Genomic DNA, 20,497 nt, shown 5'->3' on the forward strand with positions numbered 1-20,497 from the left:
TCTTAGCGACACAACAATGGAAGACTTTTTTTTAAGGTATGGGGAAAAAAAAAAGTCAATACAAAGTCTTAAGACAGATTCTCACCACACACCCACTGAATCTTTTCAACTGAAGACTGCTTACTGGCAAAAGCTCTGGCAAACAAAGTGCTACTTTTCTGTGTTTGGAACTCATCTGCTGATCACACTGCATACACTGATGAATGGACAAATCAATACAAAATCAGACAACATTAAAAAGAGATTTTGATTAAAAACCATACCTCTTTTGGTGAAATTTCCTCAGTTCTATTTCCACATCTCCATTTTAATTTCCTAGATCCTGTTGGATCTGCCCAAGTGTACAACACTGCCTTATTTGGCTGAAGGCAGTCTTCCAATTCACTGAGGGAGCTGGAATAAAGTAATTTTAAATTCAAATGTCAATGAATATTTTGTGTCAATGACCTTTGCATTCTAGCACTTCAACAACAACATTAATTATATTTTCAAGTAATGAAAATAGAAAAAAAATAACATTATGCATAAAAACATGCAAAAAAATTTCTCAGAACAGTAATAAAAATGAAGATTTGTACTTTAAAATACATACACACACTTTAAAAATAAGGTATATACAGTAGATTTTATATACTGATTTTCTTCCCTCCTTTGTGAGCAACATTTTCAGACAGACATGTTTTAAACTCCATTCCCCCTCACACAGAGTTAAAAATTCGCAGAGTTGTCTTCAAGAGCTCTCTGAAAGGAGGCTACCCCAGGAGAGGAAGTGGAGAGATGCTGATCTCTGCTTGCTGGGATCCAGTGATTTGAACCATTCCCTCACATCCATGATGTGCCAGAGAAGGTTTAGACTGGACATTAGAAAGATTTTCTTTCAAAACACTGGAACAGGCTTTCTTGAGAGGCAGGACATGCCCCAAGCCCTTGACTTGGGCAACACTCTTAATAACATTTAACTTTTGATCAGACCTGAAGTGGTCAGGCAGTTGGACTAAATGAGCGGCCCTTCCACTTAAAATACTGTACTCTGTTCTAATTAAATTTACACTAGAGATGGCCACAAGTCATCTAAAAAGATAAAAATTACTAATCTTTACAGAGAAAGGCAGAACCAAACAATCATTTTTCAAGCAAAGAGGGAGCAAACAGAATTTGACTAGCAACCCTTCCACTTTCCAAGTAAAAACCTTTAAACAACACTGCTCTGACTGACTGAAGGCAAAAAAGAGTAGGCTGTTTGGCTTTTAAAAAGAAATAGCTCATGCATGCTGCAGGTATACACTTCTCAGCATTGTGCAGTATCTGCATACAGAGGCAAAGCATTACAAAGACATTACAGGTAGAGAACAGAGTAACTGTGTGCAGGTGCAAAAGTAAATAGCCACTCACTACAGAAAACCAGTATTTGTTAAAATTATCTTAGTTTTGTCCTGGCTTGGCAAAATTTATGTAACAACCTCTCAGCCCTTCATATCTCACATAATTGTAACTTATTCTTTCAGTTAAATCTCCTTTGTTACTTACTCTGCACAGTCAGAACCTGCAGTGTTCCAGAAAAGCACACCCTCTGCCCCACACCAGGAAAGCAGATGTCAAAAAGCCACAAAATCATATAAAAAGACACACAAAACAGCTCACTTGTGGAACTACTTAGCACTATGTAACACTGCTAAAAATTCATTTTCTTCAATTTATCAAGCAAGAGATTTTTGGGTGCTCTGACAAAATTTGACAGCCAAATTTCCAATTTCTTTAAAACAGGTTTCTTTAAAGAATGCATGCTTGCAATATAAATATACAAAATTACACTTCACAAGTCTCCATGCAAACATCCACACTAAATCTCTTTATACATACCTTTGTCCATACTCAATAATTTCCTCTTTGGTATGGTTAATCAACAGAAAGGGAGCTGCACCATCATGGTAATTAGAAAAGGTAATCACTGTAGAATGTTCAGTCAGATTAACATCCACTGCAATTCCTCCAAGCTATCAGTTGTAAAAATTACAAAGTAAGTAACAGTGTAGTGGATTTCCAGCAAAGCAAATGTAATTTAAATATTTTGAAAAACTTTTCCTCTCATCATAAGATAAAACTATCATGCAGTAAAACTAGCTGTTTTACCAAACTTTCAAAATATTTCCTTGAGCTAAATACTAGGTAGCAGGTATTACACTTAGTAATTAAAACTACGCAGAAGTTCCATACTGTGAGAAGTTTGACTGGTAGAAGAGTAACTTTCCTGATTAAAAGCATACACATTCATATCTTCAAGAACATTATACTACAAAAACCACTCACCTACTTAAAAACTATTGCTAGATGAGACTATCTGCAACATGTAAGTAAATTCAGTGGAGCCAAAGTTCCTCTTCAGAGCAACTCAGTGTTATTTTAGAACTAATACTAATACTTCCCACAAAGAATACTTGCAAAACAAGCTGTATTTTAGCTCCTGTAGAACTGCTCCCCAGAGAAACATTTAAAACAGAACACCTACTGTTTGTACACACACAAAAAAGAGAGCATGAGAATGCATTTGCATAAACAATCTTTTCCTCAACTAAAGCTTTGCAATACTGATTGCATGGGAAATTAAAGTTTTGAGAATGAAAATGAAAAAGTAATTTACGTTGTTTTGTCTAACATGTAAACATGGAAGGCAATATGCTACCTTATTGTCCAAATGCAGTAGAAGACAGTTTTCTTGCTGATCAAAATTTATCTTCTTTGGAGGGAGATCAGAATTTTCAACTCTAACAAGCAGTTTGTTGGCATCATTTTCAGGCCAAAAGGGAATGCACTAGAAAAGAAAAATCAGAAATTTCAAAGTGAGAATACAAACAGGGCATTAAATGCAATTCACACTAGCCCAAAATTTATCTACTTGTTTCTAGTCTATCAAAAGTGTATCAATTAGGATCAGAAACTCTGTTTTAAAAAAACCCAAAAGTTATTCCTTACCTGAATACAATAAATTGAAAGAAAGTCAAGAAATAATTCTGACTACAATGAAGAAAGTGAGGAGCTAAGGAGCCAAAGTGGAAACAATAAGACTTCATATTCACAAAAAGAAGTACATTTAAAATGGATGAAGTACATAAAATCCAGAGTATAAAATACCTACAACACTGAAAATGCCAAGTTTGGTAAAATAAAAAAGAAGAAACTGTTTTTCCATTAGTAGAATTTTTTCCAAAGAAGTATAAATTTCAAATCAATCTTACAGTGACAAGGAATGACAAAATAGGATATTGGCATAAATGCTACCCCAGAGTAACTTCACACAACATCAGCTACAAGCAGTCCTTTTGAAAGTGTTTAATGTATATTTAAAAGTACATACACACACATATATATGTGAGTATAATACACACAGTGTGGAGCATTAGGCTGCTAAATCAGGGAGTACGTTCTGCTACTCACATCCACAACTGAAATCATAACTATCACACATTTAAAAATCTCAAAGGTAATCTCTCTTCAATAGTTTACTTGCTAAATGGAGACAACAAGGAGATAGAGAAGACAAAAGTTCTAATTATGAAAATGAAAAGTCACTAATTAATAGAGTCCAGCCACAAGAACAAGCTATGACTAACAGTAACTCTCAGCTATCAACAGTCAGTCTTTTTAGACACACCATCTTTCCTGTATTTCAAAATGTTGACATGCAGCATCCAAAATTTTAGACCCATTTTTTCTCTCTAACATAGTTTAAGAAATGAGATGTCCATATTTAATTGCATCTGAATCCTAGAATTAATTCTTCAGTGGTGAAAGACTAGTTCACCAACTTACCATGCCACTAAGTTCCCTCTCCCATTGTTTCTCACACCACAGGAAGCAGGAAGACAAAGGAAAAAAATATAGTTAAACGGTAAGCTTGAAGGTGTTATTTACATCAACATGTAACCCATAGATAAAGGAAATTTTAATTGTGTTGTAACCTATAGTAAAATAAAGTGTGTAAGCCTCAACGTGGAATTAATTGAGCCCAGAGGAACTTCAAAGAGAATCAGTCAACAGTAACTGGAAGTACAAAATCCAAACCAAATAAGTAAAAAGGATTGGCTAAACAAGACATTACAGAATCAACTACAGAGAACTGAAATTTTTTTTTTGTAATAGACTTTAGTCACAGACTGTGTTACTTAATGATGTTTTCAAGCCTTTTACCACGCGCTTTTTAAGTACTCCACTAGATGCTATATTTATACAACCGTTTTGCTTCCACAGTGAGATCTTTAATTTATATTTAGCAGCTGTCTTATGAAGAGCCTTCAGCAATGTCTTCTTTCTCTAAGGATATTTGTTGATCAACTGTCTTGCACTATACATAATTCAAAGGACTGTCCTTAGCAAGCCACTGCACACTAAACACTGTTTAACAAACTCTATTGCAATCTTGGAAGAACAATGGATTTTCCTAGAAATAGTGATTAAAGTTTCTGATATATTTACTATTTTCCAGATAGGAAAGGTGTCTCAGAGGAGGTTAGTTCTACATAAGAATTGGTTATTTTCCTGAAAAGACAAGTTATCTGTCACTAAGAAAGAAGAGTGAATTTAAAAAATAGATCATCAGGAAAGTCTACGCTTAACATAAAATTACACAAAAAAGAATAGCAGGAGAAAGAAGCAAGCCAAAATATACATCAACATTTCAGCAAGCTGCTTAATTTTTTGAAGATCAACCTAATGTAAAAGAGTTATGTGAGAAATACTCATAAAAATCACAGGTATTAGATATAAAAAAAAATCTAGACTAGCAGAATAGCAGAGCTCCTCATCTCAGCAATAGGATCAGGTGAAAACTTGCTCCTGGAAATCATTCTGGATAAAGAACAGAGATGGAGCAAAGACAGATCAATAGAAGCTTGACACTATCTACATTTAGAAGAGATGAAAAATATACTGCATAAGGTAACAGGATTACAAAAGAACAACACTGGCAGACCAAGTTGTTGCAACATGGATTTTTAGAGATTGCCTGTCAAAGGAGAAAATATTGATACAATGTGAAAACAGGCTTTAGAAGTGGATACAGCTTCTTCTGATGACCTGTACTGCTCTATTTGTTCACCTACGATATCTAACCTTTTAAAAGTTCTTAGGAGTGATCGATCCTAAGATCATCAAGTCTTCCCTGGATACTTTATTACTGAAAGAAGACTGAGATTAATCAATATAATTATGAAACACCTAAGAAACACTGACATTTGTGGGACAAACTAGAAAATCCTGCAGGCAAATGAATAGAATAGCCAATATGGGAAAAACTAGAGATAGATGCAGAATGTATTTCAACTTTCAAAACTATTACCTTTGAGTAGTTTTTGCAGAAATTTCAAAACTTTCTGTAAATATTTTGGCTTATTTTAATAGCAAAAATATCTCAAATATAAACCACAAAGAAAGAAGTAATACCATCTGACCATATTTCCTAAGACTAAAAAATTAGATACGAAGTCGCTCATACTACTGCATATGCACTACTATAGTGATATAGTTATTTCAGACCTTTATCACTCTCTACAACTTGCCTGAAAGGAGGATGTAGCAAAGTGGGGGCTGGTCTCCAAGCATCAGGACTAAAGGAAACCGCCTCAGAGGACATTTGAAGTATTATGAGGAAAAAATTTCTTCACAAAAGGGAAGTCTGGCATAGAACAGACTGCCCAAGTTAGTGGTGGAATCACCATTACTGGAAGTGTTAAAAAAATTTGTGGCTGCAGCATTGGGGATCTATTTTTGTGGTGATTTATTTATGGTAGTGCCAGGTTCATGGTTGGACTTGATACATTATCTTAGAAATCTTTTCAAAGCCTAACAATCCTATACTTCCAGAATTCTAGAGGAAATCAACTGGGCCTTCAACCACACTCTTTCGTTAGGTTAAACTCTGTTTCAGATATTGCTCTCATCAAGGGGGAAGGTGAAGGATTTCACTCTTCACAGAAGGCACTACAGATCACTTACAACTTTAAGAAACCTCCAACACTTCCCCAAACAAGCGCTGCTTTCCCTACATGTCCTGCAGGAAGGCATGATGGCAAAAGATCCAACACACACAAAAAACATAATTGTGTGATACTGCAGTGCAAACAGCTGAAAACACACACCCAGTCTGCAACAGTCTCTGCAGCATGGACAAAAGCCCTCAACTTATTTTCACATCACTTGTCCTGAGAGCTAGGGATCCCATTCTAGGAAGTGTGCATTGAGCACTTAAAGGCAGAAGTGAGACTAGATCCAGAAGAACCATTTGGATCTCTCTGAGTTGATCCACACAAGGGAATTTCCTCCCATACCAAAGTGGCTGAATGCACATACCAGGTCAGCAGTGGTATTCTACCACATACCACTGCTGAACTGAACAGAAAGTCCAGTGCCACTGCAGAGAGATAATACAGTAATAATATAATATAGTAGAGGTCTTTTTCTCATACGATTTATGACATACGGTGACAGAATAAAAAACTCCAATTACAACGTAAAGCAGCTTTATGGTATGTCCTAATGCAACACCGAGAAATAGTAAAGGACACAGACCATTTATTGAAAAAGCATGGTAGAGTCAGGCATTGTCATGGAATACGATATATGGCTCATGTTTTCCATCAATGAGTGTTCAAACCAGGTTTTTTCCTAAGAGATACAACTTAGAATAGGTTCCATCATAAGATTACCTGTTGCAAAACAATGGGAATCCACTTTTCCTTGCCTTCTTCAGCTACTTCCAAAGTAAATTTACTTCTGTTTGAAATCATAAAAAAGGGAGTGAAGGTTACAATTCTAGTAATATTGAAACTGCTGTTGTTTATGGTGACACCAACCTGTGAACAGAAAGACATTATTTTAAGTATACTTTTTCAACCCCATTTATAACTCCTGAAAATAATGAAATTAAAAGATGGATTTAACTCACTTGATATTCCTTTTTATGACTCTTGCATTTCACAGAACCATGACTTCCAACAGTGTCCAGTGAAAACTGATCAGACAGCTCACTGTCAGTAACCCTAAGCTGCACCTGTGAAGAAGCACCCTGAATTATTTTCAATTCACAAGTCACTGACAACATTTAAAATTATAATATATAAAGTATGCATAAACATAAATGGAAAAAATACTGGTGGTTTCTATTAAAAAGTCAAGACGTAACAACTGTGAGTATCATCTCAAAATGTATTTTCTATCATGCTTAGTTATAATCCACGTGGAATAAACATGGTAAGTCTAAGACATTCCAGAGGAAGCAATCACATAAGGATACTTTAAAAACCATCATAATTAAAATTCCAAATGAAAATCAATGCACTCTTGTAATCTCATATCATTCATCCATCAGTAACATTCAGCAAGAAAAAATTCAGAAAACCCAAAGGTGAACTTAACCTTAGCATTCCATTAACCCAGAATCAATCTACCAACCACCACTGCAAGTATTAATTTTTCAAGTAGTGTTCATTGTTCAAGTACAACGGCTTTACATTTCCTACACAATTTCTACATCTTATACGGAAGAACTTTATTGACACAGTTTAAATGTAAAAGGAACTTGTTTTATTTAGAAAACACTTCTCAGTGAACAACTTCTTTCAAAGTGAGAATCTCTTCCTTAACACCCCCTTTGATAATGCAAATTTCCTATCTCAAGCACATTTCAAAACATGTTTATTTATCTCTGTTTTTAGACAGAGATATTATAGGTTTCATGCCCTTTACAGAGCATAGAATAGAGTAAATACATTTTAAAATACAAAAATACTTTCATACAACAACATAGGGGAGTACAGAGGTGTCAGGTTTGCAAATTACAATACCTTGTTATTTTGACGAAAGTTTTTAGGCTGGAAAGAAAAAAGGAGGGGCTGTTTGTAATCTGGAGGATGCTTGCGATGAATACCATCTGCTTTGTATTGCAACATTCGACCGGTTTTATTCACCATCCAGTAGGGACTGTGAATTTCTATTATCATCTGCCCAGTTGTGTAGGTCACGTGAACAGCAATATCCAGTTCAGTCTTGTCCAGCTCTGTGACACAGTGAAAGGTTGTGAAGCTGATATCAGGCAGATTGCTTTTTATATGGTACTCGCTTCTCCAGTTCTGATCAAGATAGTTAAGCAACTGCAAATCCAGTTTTGTTTGGTCCAAGACTGCATTATGAATCTGGGCTGAACATCCTTCTTGTAGAGTGTCATACTTGTTACCATTTCCCTTAAAAAGAAAAGCAGGCACCAAACAGGATCCATTTATATGAATCATACACAAAATTCACAGCAACTTTTACTTTTTAGCTAGCTTTAAAAATTAAGATACAAGCTCTTTAGGCACAACTTTAAAATACATTTTATGCTATTGAACTATATTACTAGCCTAAACATCTACCTTAAAATAACATTCTGCAAAGAAAAATTTAATGTATGGTCATAAATATTCAACAACAAAAAGCCCATCCATCACCAAATTCAACACACAAATATTCTTAAATAAAAAAATTTCCTTAACGCAGTATTTTCTTCACTAAACTAAAATTTGTAAAAGACATACAGATCTTGTTACTTCCATACATTTGATACAAGCTACAGTCTCCAGTCCTTGTAGTTATTAATTTGTGATGAAGTTTTACTATTAGACTCTACTGTTTGAGCTCAAATATTAAATATTAAGAGCATCTGAAAACAAACTCTATCCCATCTGTACTTCTATTACCCTAAGCGACATCAATAAGGAGTGGGACACAATTATACCAGATCCATAGAACGAAACATACTGTGTTGAGGAATCAATGTCTACACTGCATGTTTTAGGTAATTTACTCAACACTCTCTCTCATCTGGGACTGGAAAAAATGCCTATTAACAATCAAAGTGCAACTAATTGTTTCATTTCATCTGGAAAGAATTGGAAGTCTGGCAGTAGCCTGCAATTCAAGCCAACAGCTGGCAAAAAAGCAAGTCTGTGAGAATTTTAAAAGCATGCCACTGCTGAAAATCAGTGACTGCACGTAAAATGCTAACACATGGTCATCCACTTGAGACAGTCTTCACATTAAAACTGCACTATTTAATTAGGCTCAAGTTGCACTTGAGAAATGGAGTGACTCTCACAGGGTCCAACTTGCAGAGTTTTACTTTGCATATATATCTGAAGTATGGCTTAATAACACCACATTTCACATCTTGTGATAATATTTCAATTCTGGAAATACAGACTTATTAGACTATGTAAGACTTACGGTTACAAGGTCTGTGAACTTGCTTCACAAAGTTCATCAGAACCCTTTGTACTCCCATCAGAACCCCTTTGTCCTTATCTCTATTTCAACTAGCTTTCATATTATAAATGGGAAACATCACTCAAATTCAAGTATTATGTAATTACCTCTAGAGAATAAGTTATTTGGTAAGGAAGAAGATTGCGGAGAAGAACAGAAGGCCATAAATGAACAACATATGGAAAATCCCATTCATCTTCTGCACATAATGAAGTTGTCAATGAATCTTTTACAGGAACAATATTGATGATAAGTGAGTGGTTAGTTGACCTCACAGACTGGCATTTCCTTTGTAATAAGCTGTCAACATTTTTCATAATTTCATCAAATGTAACTCCTTCACACATATCATATTCTCCACCCACTCCGTTTTCATTGACTAGTGGTTGCAAACTCAGTACGGATCTGTAAATGAAAACATTTTGAGACATTTAACATGACTGAATGTTTCAATTATAAAAAAGTACTACGCAACAGGAAGATTCTAATATTATTTGTATTTAGGAAGATTTCTAGCAGTAGTTCATCGTCTGCCTTTATCTTGATTAAAGAAGGAATCAAATAATGGACTGGATCCCCAAATTTCGTACTATTGTAATAGTTGGGGTTTTTGTTCCTGACTGTCTAGTAGAACTTATTTGCGCAATGAATCAGAACATCACTAAATCTTATACAAATGGTTAGAAATATCAATTAATGAATCTACAGTAAAATGTAATCTAAGTAATGAAGATACAAAAGCTTTTGCTGTAAAAAAATGAGCAGAGTGTTTGGGAGAAAACAGAAGGAAGATGTCTCTGCAGCCATAAAAATTCCATGAAAGCAAACCAATCTACCTAAAACTTGGTGCCAGTTCAGCTAAAATGTACATTCAAACTCATTGCAGTTTTGTTATTAGCTTGAATGTGATAATAGCATAGCTATGCTATATGCCAAGTTTTTCCAAGTTTGATGAGTCTTTTTTTACATCTTTGATAGAGTTTAATTATATAATTTTTAATCTTTTACTTTAGAATTAAAAAAAAAATCAAAAGATGGCTTTTCTGAAAAGACAAAAAAGCTGCACTAATTCACCATACATCATCCACGAATAAGTGTACCACATCAATTACAATCACTGGGTTCCAGGAGTACCTGAGCTTAGATTTTTAAAACAGCTTAGCCAATTTAACTTGTTCATAAAAATGGATTTCAAAATACTTCCAATGCAATAATGAAATAGTACTGTTTAACTCAGACTACACACTCTGAGAAGATCCTACCCAACAATGACAGCACAGTATTATTTCAGTATTAGGTAGGCAGCAAGGGTAAACAATGTTTTTAGCATAATTGTATGGATACAATAATTAAAAATGTATAAACATATTTTATGATAAAAGAAAAATACAATAAAGTACCTGTAAGAGGAAAAGGGTATGTTGAATTCATCTGCTGGTAAAGCAGTCCCTAAGCATCTTCCTTCTTCAAAAACATTTAATGGAATTGAAAAGTGATTCCTTATCTATGTAAAATAAAAATCCAGAAATACGCATTAGAAAAAACTGTAAAAACAAAGTATTTTGAGCTAAATAAAGCAAGAATGAGAAGTCTTGTTTTTCATGTTAGCCATACACCATTCAAGGCCAGTATTTCAGAAGAACTGTCTTTAATAGAGCAAATCTTTTTAAATAATCTTTTTGTGCAGTTTAATGCTATGTTTTGTCTATGAAATAAATATATTAACAGTAAAATGTTTTTCAAGGAGAAACACAAGACTTTGAAAAACCAAAGCGGAGTAAATCTCAACTATATGGTTACTTTCCGAACAGTACATTATATTAAAAATATAATAGATACAAGGTCCAAAAATCCATATGGTGAAAGTGTAAGGGAAGTCAGAAGTTTAAGGTTAAATCATTAATGTCCATTCTGGAGCACATAATTATCTTTCTCACAAACATTCTCTTTTTATTTATTTCTGGATTAATTTAATAGCATTACTTAGCTCTTAGAAAAAAAGATTAGAAAATAATCAAACAGTAAATTTTGTTATTAATCAAGTAATAAACCACTCTGAGTGAAAAAAAAGCAACTGAAATGTAACAAGAACACTATCTCTATAAAACTGTAATATCAGATTCATCACTGTAGCTATAAACCATATCATGTTTATCAAAAATGCTACTCAATCAAAATACATATACAATCAAAGCTCTCACTTTTCAACTGACGCTGCACTAAATTTGAAAATAACATATAAATGATACAGGATGAAGAAAACAAAATAACCTTACTGAAGGATAAGTTGTGGAACCAAGTTAAGATTAAATGAAGTTGGATCACTTCATACAAAGCAAATAGTTCAAGACCAAAATTAGAGCCAGTATTAGTTAACACTACTAATGAATTAACCTGATACAAAATCTGATTGATGTCCACCCCACACCCAACCCGTCTGTCACTTTGAAAATGCTTTTTAGTCCTGAAAAATCAAACACAAAGCAAAGTTAGATGGACTTTTCAGGTATATAAAATATGTTTAAAATACGTTTTTTCAATGTTTATTTAAAGACTACAGGATCATTTTCATTCATTAAAAAATTATATGTATGGATACATAATGACCTGAATAGGGGAGCGTATAGTTATGATCTTGCTTCCTTCAACAGTGTCAATTTGACTGACAATGGACCTTTCAACACCCGATTCCTCGTGTCTCACTTTGTAAATACATCGACCCACTTTAGTCAACGGAATCTTTTCCACAGCAGAATGATTATGCGGACCTAGAATTTACAAGACGAGACATGAAACACTCAAAAGGAGCATAAAGAAAGAGCTGAAAGACAAATGTGCATTCAATAGAATTTTCTGTGTCATTCAATCCAATAATAAAAAGCCCACCTGCCAGATGAAAAAATACAATCAGCACGCTTAATACACTGCTCTTGCAATGTTACTAAGGAAACAGCAAAGATTCTTTTCTTGCCACAAGGAAAAGAGTAAATGAGTCCATCACTCAAATATTTAAGTGGGTTTTGCTACTGCAAATAAAATTAGAGCCTCACAGGAAATGTTTACAAGATGTAACAGCTTAAGGTACAAGTCCTACACTGTAAAAATAATTCAACTAATATTTCATAATGAAAAACTGTCAATTGCTACAATAAATCAATTCAGACTTTAAACAAATACACCATTAAAATAACTAAATTTTAATTTTAGCTTTAACTATGGTTTTTTAAAAATTTTTAAAAATAATCTTTGAAAGAACATCCCTCTTAAGAGCAACTTCTGTAAACACACATATACAGGACTCAATTCTAAAACAAAAATTATTTTGAGCATTTGAATTCTGCAATAACATATAATAGCAAACAAGTATCAGACTGTAATAAAGATTATACACAAATAATTTATCAGAGTAAAAAAATCTATGCTGCAAAAATTAATAAGTATTATTTATATAACTTTGGGCCATAAAGGCTAGAGCAGGATTTCAAATACCGCCAGACATCTAGAATTCAAAGAGACCCTCCTTTCACGATATGTTGTCCTCCAAAATTTATTGACCTGTACAAGAAACTGTATTATGTATGGTAAATATTTACAAAACCAGAATATATAAATTTTGGAACTTACAGATCTGTATGTAAAATCTCTTGCTACTCAGTGTTGTCATTGCTGTGAACTGGTCACTCTCATTTCTAGTTCTGACAAATTCCATATTTAAACTCTCTTTATCTTCTAAATGAAATATTTTTGCTCCAAATTCAACATTAAGGACACTAAAGGAATCACTAGGTGAGACCGTGATGGGAACGCCTAAAGAATTTATTATTACAAATGGTGCTCGGTCTTTTTTGAAGACGTCTGAAGTTTGACTAGCTGCTTCAGCAAATGCCTAGAAAGCAAAGAATCAATAAAAAACATGAACATAGTGAGTAAGACATCATTAAGAGGATCTCTGCAAATATTCATTTAGCAATTCTAACACTGCATAATTAAGAAATCTTTCTTACCGTGCCCAAGTTACTCAACATCTGCAGTCCTAATTTCGACAGTGTAATGTTGAGCTGATCTTTTGAGGAAACATTTATTACTGTTTTATATTCTGGAACTTTGTAGTTCTCTTCTTCTTCATCATCTGATTCGAACAGTGCTTTTTTAGCTTTCTTCATCTGAAAGGAGATGTTCAAAGAATTCTTATCTGACCACTCATTCTGTAGAAGAAAGTTTCACCTCATGACTCTCCCTGTCTCCCTTTCCCATTTCTTTGTCCTGTTTTGCTGTTGTTTATGTTTTTATTCTCAAATAAAAATGAAAGAGGAGAGAATAAGACAAGAGACAAATTATGTTTTCAGGAAGCCAATGAAATTCCAGTAACAGTAGCTAAACTTACGATTATTCGAAAGTAAATATATACTAACATATCCAGTAAATACTGTGTGGTAACATTCATCTTAACCTCTTGAGTAACACTGTGTACTTCCTGGTGTTAAAACAGTCCCCAAATTTAGTCTTTATGTGTTTCCAAATCAAACATCTACTTTGTTTTCATCTGGTTGAAAGAAAAAAATTTTAAAAAATTGATGCAATACATTTCTCTAGCCTTCAACACTTCTGGAAATTATGTATTCCAAACGTTGTATTTCATATCAGGGTAAGAAGACATGAGGTTTGCCTCATTATCTTCTACCTCTCTCCTGTTTTATGTCTTGTACCTTTCTGGAAAATTGTCAGGGGTATTTTTAATAGCAGTTTCTTAACTGCAGTATTTCTGTCCATAGTCTTTATCCTTCTAAGGCTATTACTGTATAAAGTTTTCAATAATGATAGTCGTAAGAAAAAGGTGGGTCTTCAATTCTGAGCAACCTCTCAGGGTAAAAACAACTTAAACAATTCTGAAAAAAGTCAGGAAACAATGAAATGAAACAGATAAGACAGAAGGAATACAAACAAAAGGCACCTCTCCATCCTTCAATAATGCCTTATCTACTTTGAGACCAGAATCTAAACTATTTCCACGAAAGATGAAAATGAAGTGGTAAGAGCACTACTCCCACAGTACTCTTTTTGCTACTCAATAGCTATCACTTTTTCCAATACAATTCCACTATGCATACTACTGCAGAACAAGAGCAGTGGCTTGCCTTTCCAAAGTCACTGAAAGCAACATTAGCATATGGCTTAACAGGACAAACTGATACAAGGCTGTTAGGATTACCTCATGCAACTAGAATAAAATTTTGCCACCTTAAAGACAGTATTTAACAGATCTGTGAGTTTTGATCTTTCCTTGTATAAAAACTGGTTTCATTTACTACTTGGGAAAAAACTCGCAGTAGTTTGATACAAATATATCCAAAACCAACAAGAAGGAACAAAATTGTTAGAGTAGTCTCAGAAATGAAAGGTGGAGAGCATTTGTTTTTTCCAAGGTATTGTAATGCAATATTTGAGTTCAGCTTTGGAAACTGTACCTTAATTTCCAAAGTCCATGGCTTGAATAAGTCCGTCTTCTCCACTTCTAGAGGTTCAAGCAAAGGTTCCCACACACCAAACATCTCATTAAAATAATGCACCTATCAAAATCCAGAAATCAGTTAGGAATTTACATAACTTAAAAAAACTGATTTACAGGTATATTAATTATTTTGGTAATCTAGAAGATTCATAATTAGATTGCACTTTCAGCTGCTACCATAAGATGAAACAAATGCATTAGAGAAATAAATGAGGCAGCTAAGTCTCTACTGCAAAGTCCCCATTCCAAATAAGTGGTAAAATTGTGCCACTTAAACTATAATTTTTGCTTAAATGTTAGGCACACTGGAATTCAAAAGCAAATAAATAGGGAAGAATCTACCTACAACAATCACTGAATTTTGTCACTAATTTCCAAATATGAGTCAGTTTGGAGTTTTTATGAAGAAAACTTGTACCACATTGCATTTTATAGAAGCAACACACTATATATTCTACTGCAATATTAACAGAAGATTATTATATACTTTTAGCCAGTTGTCATTCCGACATTTAACACTAATGCAATGGGTCTTTAGGAACTTGCAAAGAGTGTAAATGTGATGCTGCATAACACCAACTGCTATGCCATTGATTAACATTACATATAACGCACTAGATTTTCATTTTAATTATCTTAACCCCATCATTCCCATGATGCTCCTACAAAACATATCTGCAGGAGTTTAGTCATCAAATGCATGGGTTATTTTTCTTTGATTGTCTAAATAACATGTATATAGGACTTAGACAATAGGGTTTAGCATCCTAGGAAAATGTCTGTTTCTTTTCCTAAGATTCCTCACCTCTAGCTCAAGACGAGAATGTAGGTTGATTAAAGTACTCCAGTTCTTGACTTCTCCAACAAATGAGGACTTGGCTAAAAGCATTGGCACTGTTCTGTGACCAACCCCAGCTTCAAGTGTTAGAAAAACAGATTCTATGTTAATTTTCAATGACTCTCCTGTGGGAACCAGTTCAGTGTTTGGATTCTTCTCTTCATTTTCATTAGTCTCTTCAAGAAACCACATTTTCAGATTTTTTATATCTTTCTTATTCCACAAATCAGGAGGAATTTGACTAATCTCTTCCTTTGCTGTTTCTGTAGTTTGATAAAGGGCTGACGTAATAGTAATTACTGTGTTTATGATTATTGGTGAAACCTACAAACAAGAAATTGGAATAACTGGTAATGAGAATCTAGTACAGAAACAGCTAATTTCAGACACAAAAGAATAATGAGTATGCTACAATAACAAAACACTTCCATTTTCTACAGGATTCTCATTCAAACATACTTCCTTTCCACAAGGAATAGTTCAATCTTTTCAGATTTGCAACCCCCACCTTATTTCCAGATGGAAGCTTTCTAAACTACATCATTCAATGCTTTATCTGAACACTTCAAAATTTATCTCTGCACATCAGCCATTTTATAAAACACAGATTTCAGAACTGAAGCATAGTGATGAAGTTGTTCATTTTCAGTATTATTCATTTTAACATGCTCAACAGGTAGGTGACATAATGAAAAACAGGAACAATTTCCCGCTTCAGTCATTCCTGAAGCAACTTCATAGCCTGTAGAGTGGGAAGTAGAAAACTAAAAACATAATACAAGTCTACTTACTTCTACTGTTAGAGATTTAATGGTTAGATCAGCTGTCTGTGGATTAGTACCTGACTGCTTCATTTCGAAGAAGAAGTCACAAGGCTGCAACACCTATACCATAAAGCATAAACACATGTCATATAGGGAAAAAATATTATTAAAAACTTACTTTGAAATCATATGCATAAAAAGTACTGAAAGAAAACTTACCAATATTTGGTTCTTCAAAATTAAGAGAAATCTGAACACTAGTAACATGTTCAAGGAAAAAAAGAAGTATCCATAAAGATTGAAAATCAGCTGCAGTAAAAAGCATTACACTTCAGTAACTCCATTCTTACAGTAAAGTCTGCAGATGCCTTCAATGCACTGCAGCATCATGCCTCTGACTTCTGAGGAGAACCATTTTTCAGTTGCAACACAGCAACAACACACTTACAGTTTTCCTGAATAACAATAAAACTGTTTGAATCACAATCACTCAGTTCCAACTTTGTTTTGCAATCAATCCCTGAACGTTTTCACTTGCCAAAGTTTACCAAATCAGAAGTATGCTATAAACAAAACCGGTGCTGTGTTGTTAATAGAGCACTCAGATGTAATCAGACTCTACTGACACTGTACAGAGAGGAAAATTTTTACTCCAATCCCCATCTAAGATGGTCAGTCTTTCAAAAACTGTAACTTCAAACCATATGATTCTGCAATCTTTTCTGACATCTGTGTCCATATCTGAATCAGATGCCAGAGACATAGATGTACTGTGAATCAGTTAGACCATACTTTTCCCAAATGAGTGTGATCTAACACAAGGTTTTGTCCAAAGTATTTTTTTATTCTGTTGTGCCAATTACCTTCTTTTCTTCCTCTGTATTACATTCAGGAATGAAAAATAACAGATTCCTCTTTGGACCAACACACATATGAGAAATATATTAAAAAACCTCATCATTCATACTATTTTACATCCAGAGGTTAGTTTCCCTATTTGGCATCTACACATGACGCTTAGGGACATGGTTTAGGGATGACTATGGACTGGGTCGACAGTTGGACTCAATGATCTTGAAGGTCACTTTCAGTTTTGATGATTTTGTCATCAAAAGGATTAATTCATCCAGCCCAACCACTTTCTGTCTTAGGTTACAATGTAAGATTTACCCAAAAGTATGTGTTCTAATACCATCTTTGTAAGCTGTTAAGACCTCCCTCCAGGGGCTATCTTCTGTTAATGGGCCACCAACTCACTGCATGACTCAAAAATTACATCAACCCACTGTGAGATGCTCCACCCAGGGCAAGGAACTAAGGATTCATAACTGGATATAATCTGAGGTTTGGAACACCACAGGCAGCCTTATTCACTGAAATGAGGATAAGAGCTCCATAACCACCACTCGACTTTCAGAGGAAGATCAAAACCTTCTACAGGATCACGGCTTCAACAGAACCACATCTACCACTCCAACACGATTGCAGCCATCATTTAACTTGACTGTGTACCAACACTCTGACCAAGAGGGTGTCAAGGTTGTATTCAAACTCTGTCGGTGTTTCTGCATTATTGCATTTATTTAAATTTTCCTATTAAATTGTATTTCTGACTTGGGATCTCCCGCTGGTTTGCTTTCAAACTAGTTCACTTTCCCGGACTAAAATCAGATTGTTTACAGAAAACCTGGGTTCAGAGGTTTGCTGACACATGTTTTCAAGAGGAGCAGTTATGCTCCTACCTGCAAGTTACTTTTTTTTTTTTTTTTACTCTTCTCAAGAACTTTCTGCATCTTTCAAGGAAGGTACTGTTTTAAGCACTAGAACTAGCGTCCTCTGAAATTTTTTTTCTCTATAGCACAAGCGTCCTGTCAGATTCAGATCTTTTTCCTTGTTTCTACAGTCTCAGATAAAAGATTCCATCAGAAGATATTCCTGTAAGAGGGAAAACTTTGTGTAAACCCTTCCAATAGATTTCTACAAATAAAGTAACGTTTATGCCGTATTTGCCAGCTACAAAAACAGAAGTAAACAACTTTGCATTGTATTGTGGCTTTCAATGCTAGTGCATTGCTTTCTAAATGAACTAGATTAACATCTTAGTGCAATTAAAGACTGTGTATACCCAAGGAGTAAACTGAGGTGTTACAATTCTACCTGAAATTGAGATTAAAGGGAAGCCCACAGTCCTTTCTGCTTATAGCTTTGGTCTTTCCTACATCTACTTACTCCGTAAGAAAGCAGGCATTAACAGAGAGCTGAAAAGATTTGCTCTTCAAAATTGATCTGCAGTCTGAGGACATGGGTAACTGTTGTACATACAGTCAATTTGAATATTTTCTCTGATGCAACAATATCATGACAGAATTAACTGAGGAACAGCTTGCTGTAGAGGCAGAAAAGCTGTAAGAAACTCCAGGAGTCAAAGCACTTCTACCAGGTCAGTAACTAACAAGTCTGATTCTGTTGCCAAAATATAAATAGACAGCTTTAATATCTATTGATCTACGGATCTTAACATAAAGGAACTTTTGAACAGCATATAGTTAGTAAATTATTTCTTAATGTGCACCTCCCCTTTTTTTTTTCTTGTGACACTGTTATTTTCTTACATAGTTATTTAACACAAAGTTTTAGACTGACAGCACTCCAAATTTATTATACTGCATTTGACATAGCATACACTTAAAAAATTCTATTTATTTGGCTTATATGGGATATGAAGGATAATTACACATTTTACTCCTTGGGGCTCTGCACTGTGGCTTGTCATACAAAGCAAACCCCAATGCCACAAATCAAGATGACACTTTAGGCATATCAGACAAAAGACAATAAAATCAACAAAATGTTAGCCACAAAATTTTACTCATACTGTAAATATATATTACTATACTGTAGCATACATTTTAATGATGACTATTTCAGAAATTACTTGTATTTTAGTAGTATAAGTTACACAGCACCTTTTAAATACACACTGAATGGTTGCAAACTCACCGTAGTAATGTTCCCTTTTCTTTCTTCTGGTAGAAATGGGCATGCTTTCATCTGTATCTCTCTAACAGCAGCTGTCATGCTGTACCTTTCAGGGCTATTTTTAATGAAGACTTCACACTGTGTTGTAACCACCAATGCAGGAGCATCACTTCTTGTTAAATCAGCCACGAACACAATCTCTGGATTTTTAACAACAATGTTCATCTCCATCATAGATACAGGCTGCACAGATGCTTCAGAAATACAAATCACATCAGTTTAATTGTTCAAAGATTCAATTTCAACTATTTTCTTGTTGTGATTTAATGATTAATATAATTAATTATTAATAGTATTAATATTATTGATTACAATAATTATTTAATTCTTGTAACTTATGAGAGGCCTTGAATATTTAGGGGTAAGATTTAGCATAACTAGTGTTAGCAAATTTGTAGATCCCTGCAACTGACATTTCTAGGCTCTTCATTGCAGGCACAAAGCCATTTCATATCTAACTACTCTTGGGTGCAATGAAAAGGGTAACAGTATCACCACAGTTACTAACTCTGACATTAACAAATGTATCAGCTTCACTCCATACCTACACGTGCAACCTCTGATAAGAGTCCTATGAAAATGCTGGGCACATTTTCTGCTCTGTGCAGTAGCAAAGCCTCATTTTTCCACAGGGCAATAATACAGCATTACTGATGCCTAATGTAAACACTTGCAATAAAAATACACTTTCGTATAAGATCTCCTTATCTGTTGAGACTTCAATCATCAGCAAATAACCAAAACAGGCCTGGCTGAGAGGGACACAACTAGGATATTTAGGGCAGAGGAAAACAACACTGAAAAACAGGGACTTTCTTTGGCATACTAGATAAGAGCTACGTGTGGCTGGAAACATAAAGAGTACTTCCTGCTCTGATGCTCTAGTGGACAGATTTTTGATGTCAGGTACTCAAGCTGAAAGTCTGTCTTCTGATGAAATGCACATCAGTGGATAAATGAAATTGTATTTCTAAGCAGCCACATCAGGCAGGCCGATTCCACGTGTAAGCACAATATCATATGCTCCACTATTCCCATTTTATTTTACACATGCAT

General features: G+C 34.5%; 1 protein-coding gene across 1 annotated transcript in view; it reads right to left on the bottom strand.

Annotated features, from left to right (window-relative positions):
• The window catches only part of VPS13A (vacuolar protein sorting 13 homolog A), a 106,785-nt gene that overhangs the window by 31,441 nt on the left and 54,847 nt on the right, over positions 1-20,497 (bottom strand). Inside the window, exons 39-53 of the mRNA XM_066339086.1 lie at positions 19,403-19,635; positions 16,430-16,522; positions 15,606-15,962; positions 14,757-14,858; positions 13,296-13,454; positions 12,916-13,177; positions 11,899-12,059; positions 10,692-10,795; positions 9,399-9,696; positions 7,836-8,231; positions 6,938-7,042; positions 6,699-6,845; positions 2,681-2,809; positions 1,861-1,994; positions 264-393 (exon numbers count right to left, since the gene is read on the bottom strand). Coding sequence (XP_066195183.1) covers positions 264-393; positions 1,861-1,994; positions 2,681-2,809; positions 6,699-6,845; positions 6,938-7,042; positions 7,836-8,231; positions 9,399-9,696; positions 10,692-10,795; positions 11,899-12,059; positions 12,916-13,177; positions 13,296-13,454; positions 14,757-14,858; positions 15,606-15,962; positions 16,430-16,522; positions 19,403-19,635 — 2,810 coding nt within the window. The remainder of the gene's footprint in view (positions 1-263; positions 394-1,860; positions 1,995-2,680; positions 2,810-6,698; positions 6,846-6,937; positions 7,043-7,835; positions 8,232-9,398; positions 9,697-10,691; positions 10,796-11,898; positions 12,060-12,915; positions 13,178-13,295; positions 13,455-14,756; positions 14,859-15,605; positions 15,963-16,429; positions 16,523-19,402; positions 19,636-20,497) is intronic.

This window comes from Sylvia atricapilla, chromosome Z (genome assembly GCF_009819655.1).
Source record: "Sylvia atricapilla isolate bSylAtr1 chromosome Z, bSylAtr1.pri, whole genome shotgun sequence".
In the NCBI taxonomy this organism is placed as follows: Eukaryota; Metazoa; Chordata; class Aves; order Passeriformes; family Sylviidae; genus Sylvia; species Sylvia atricapilla.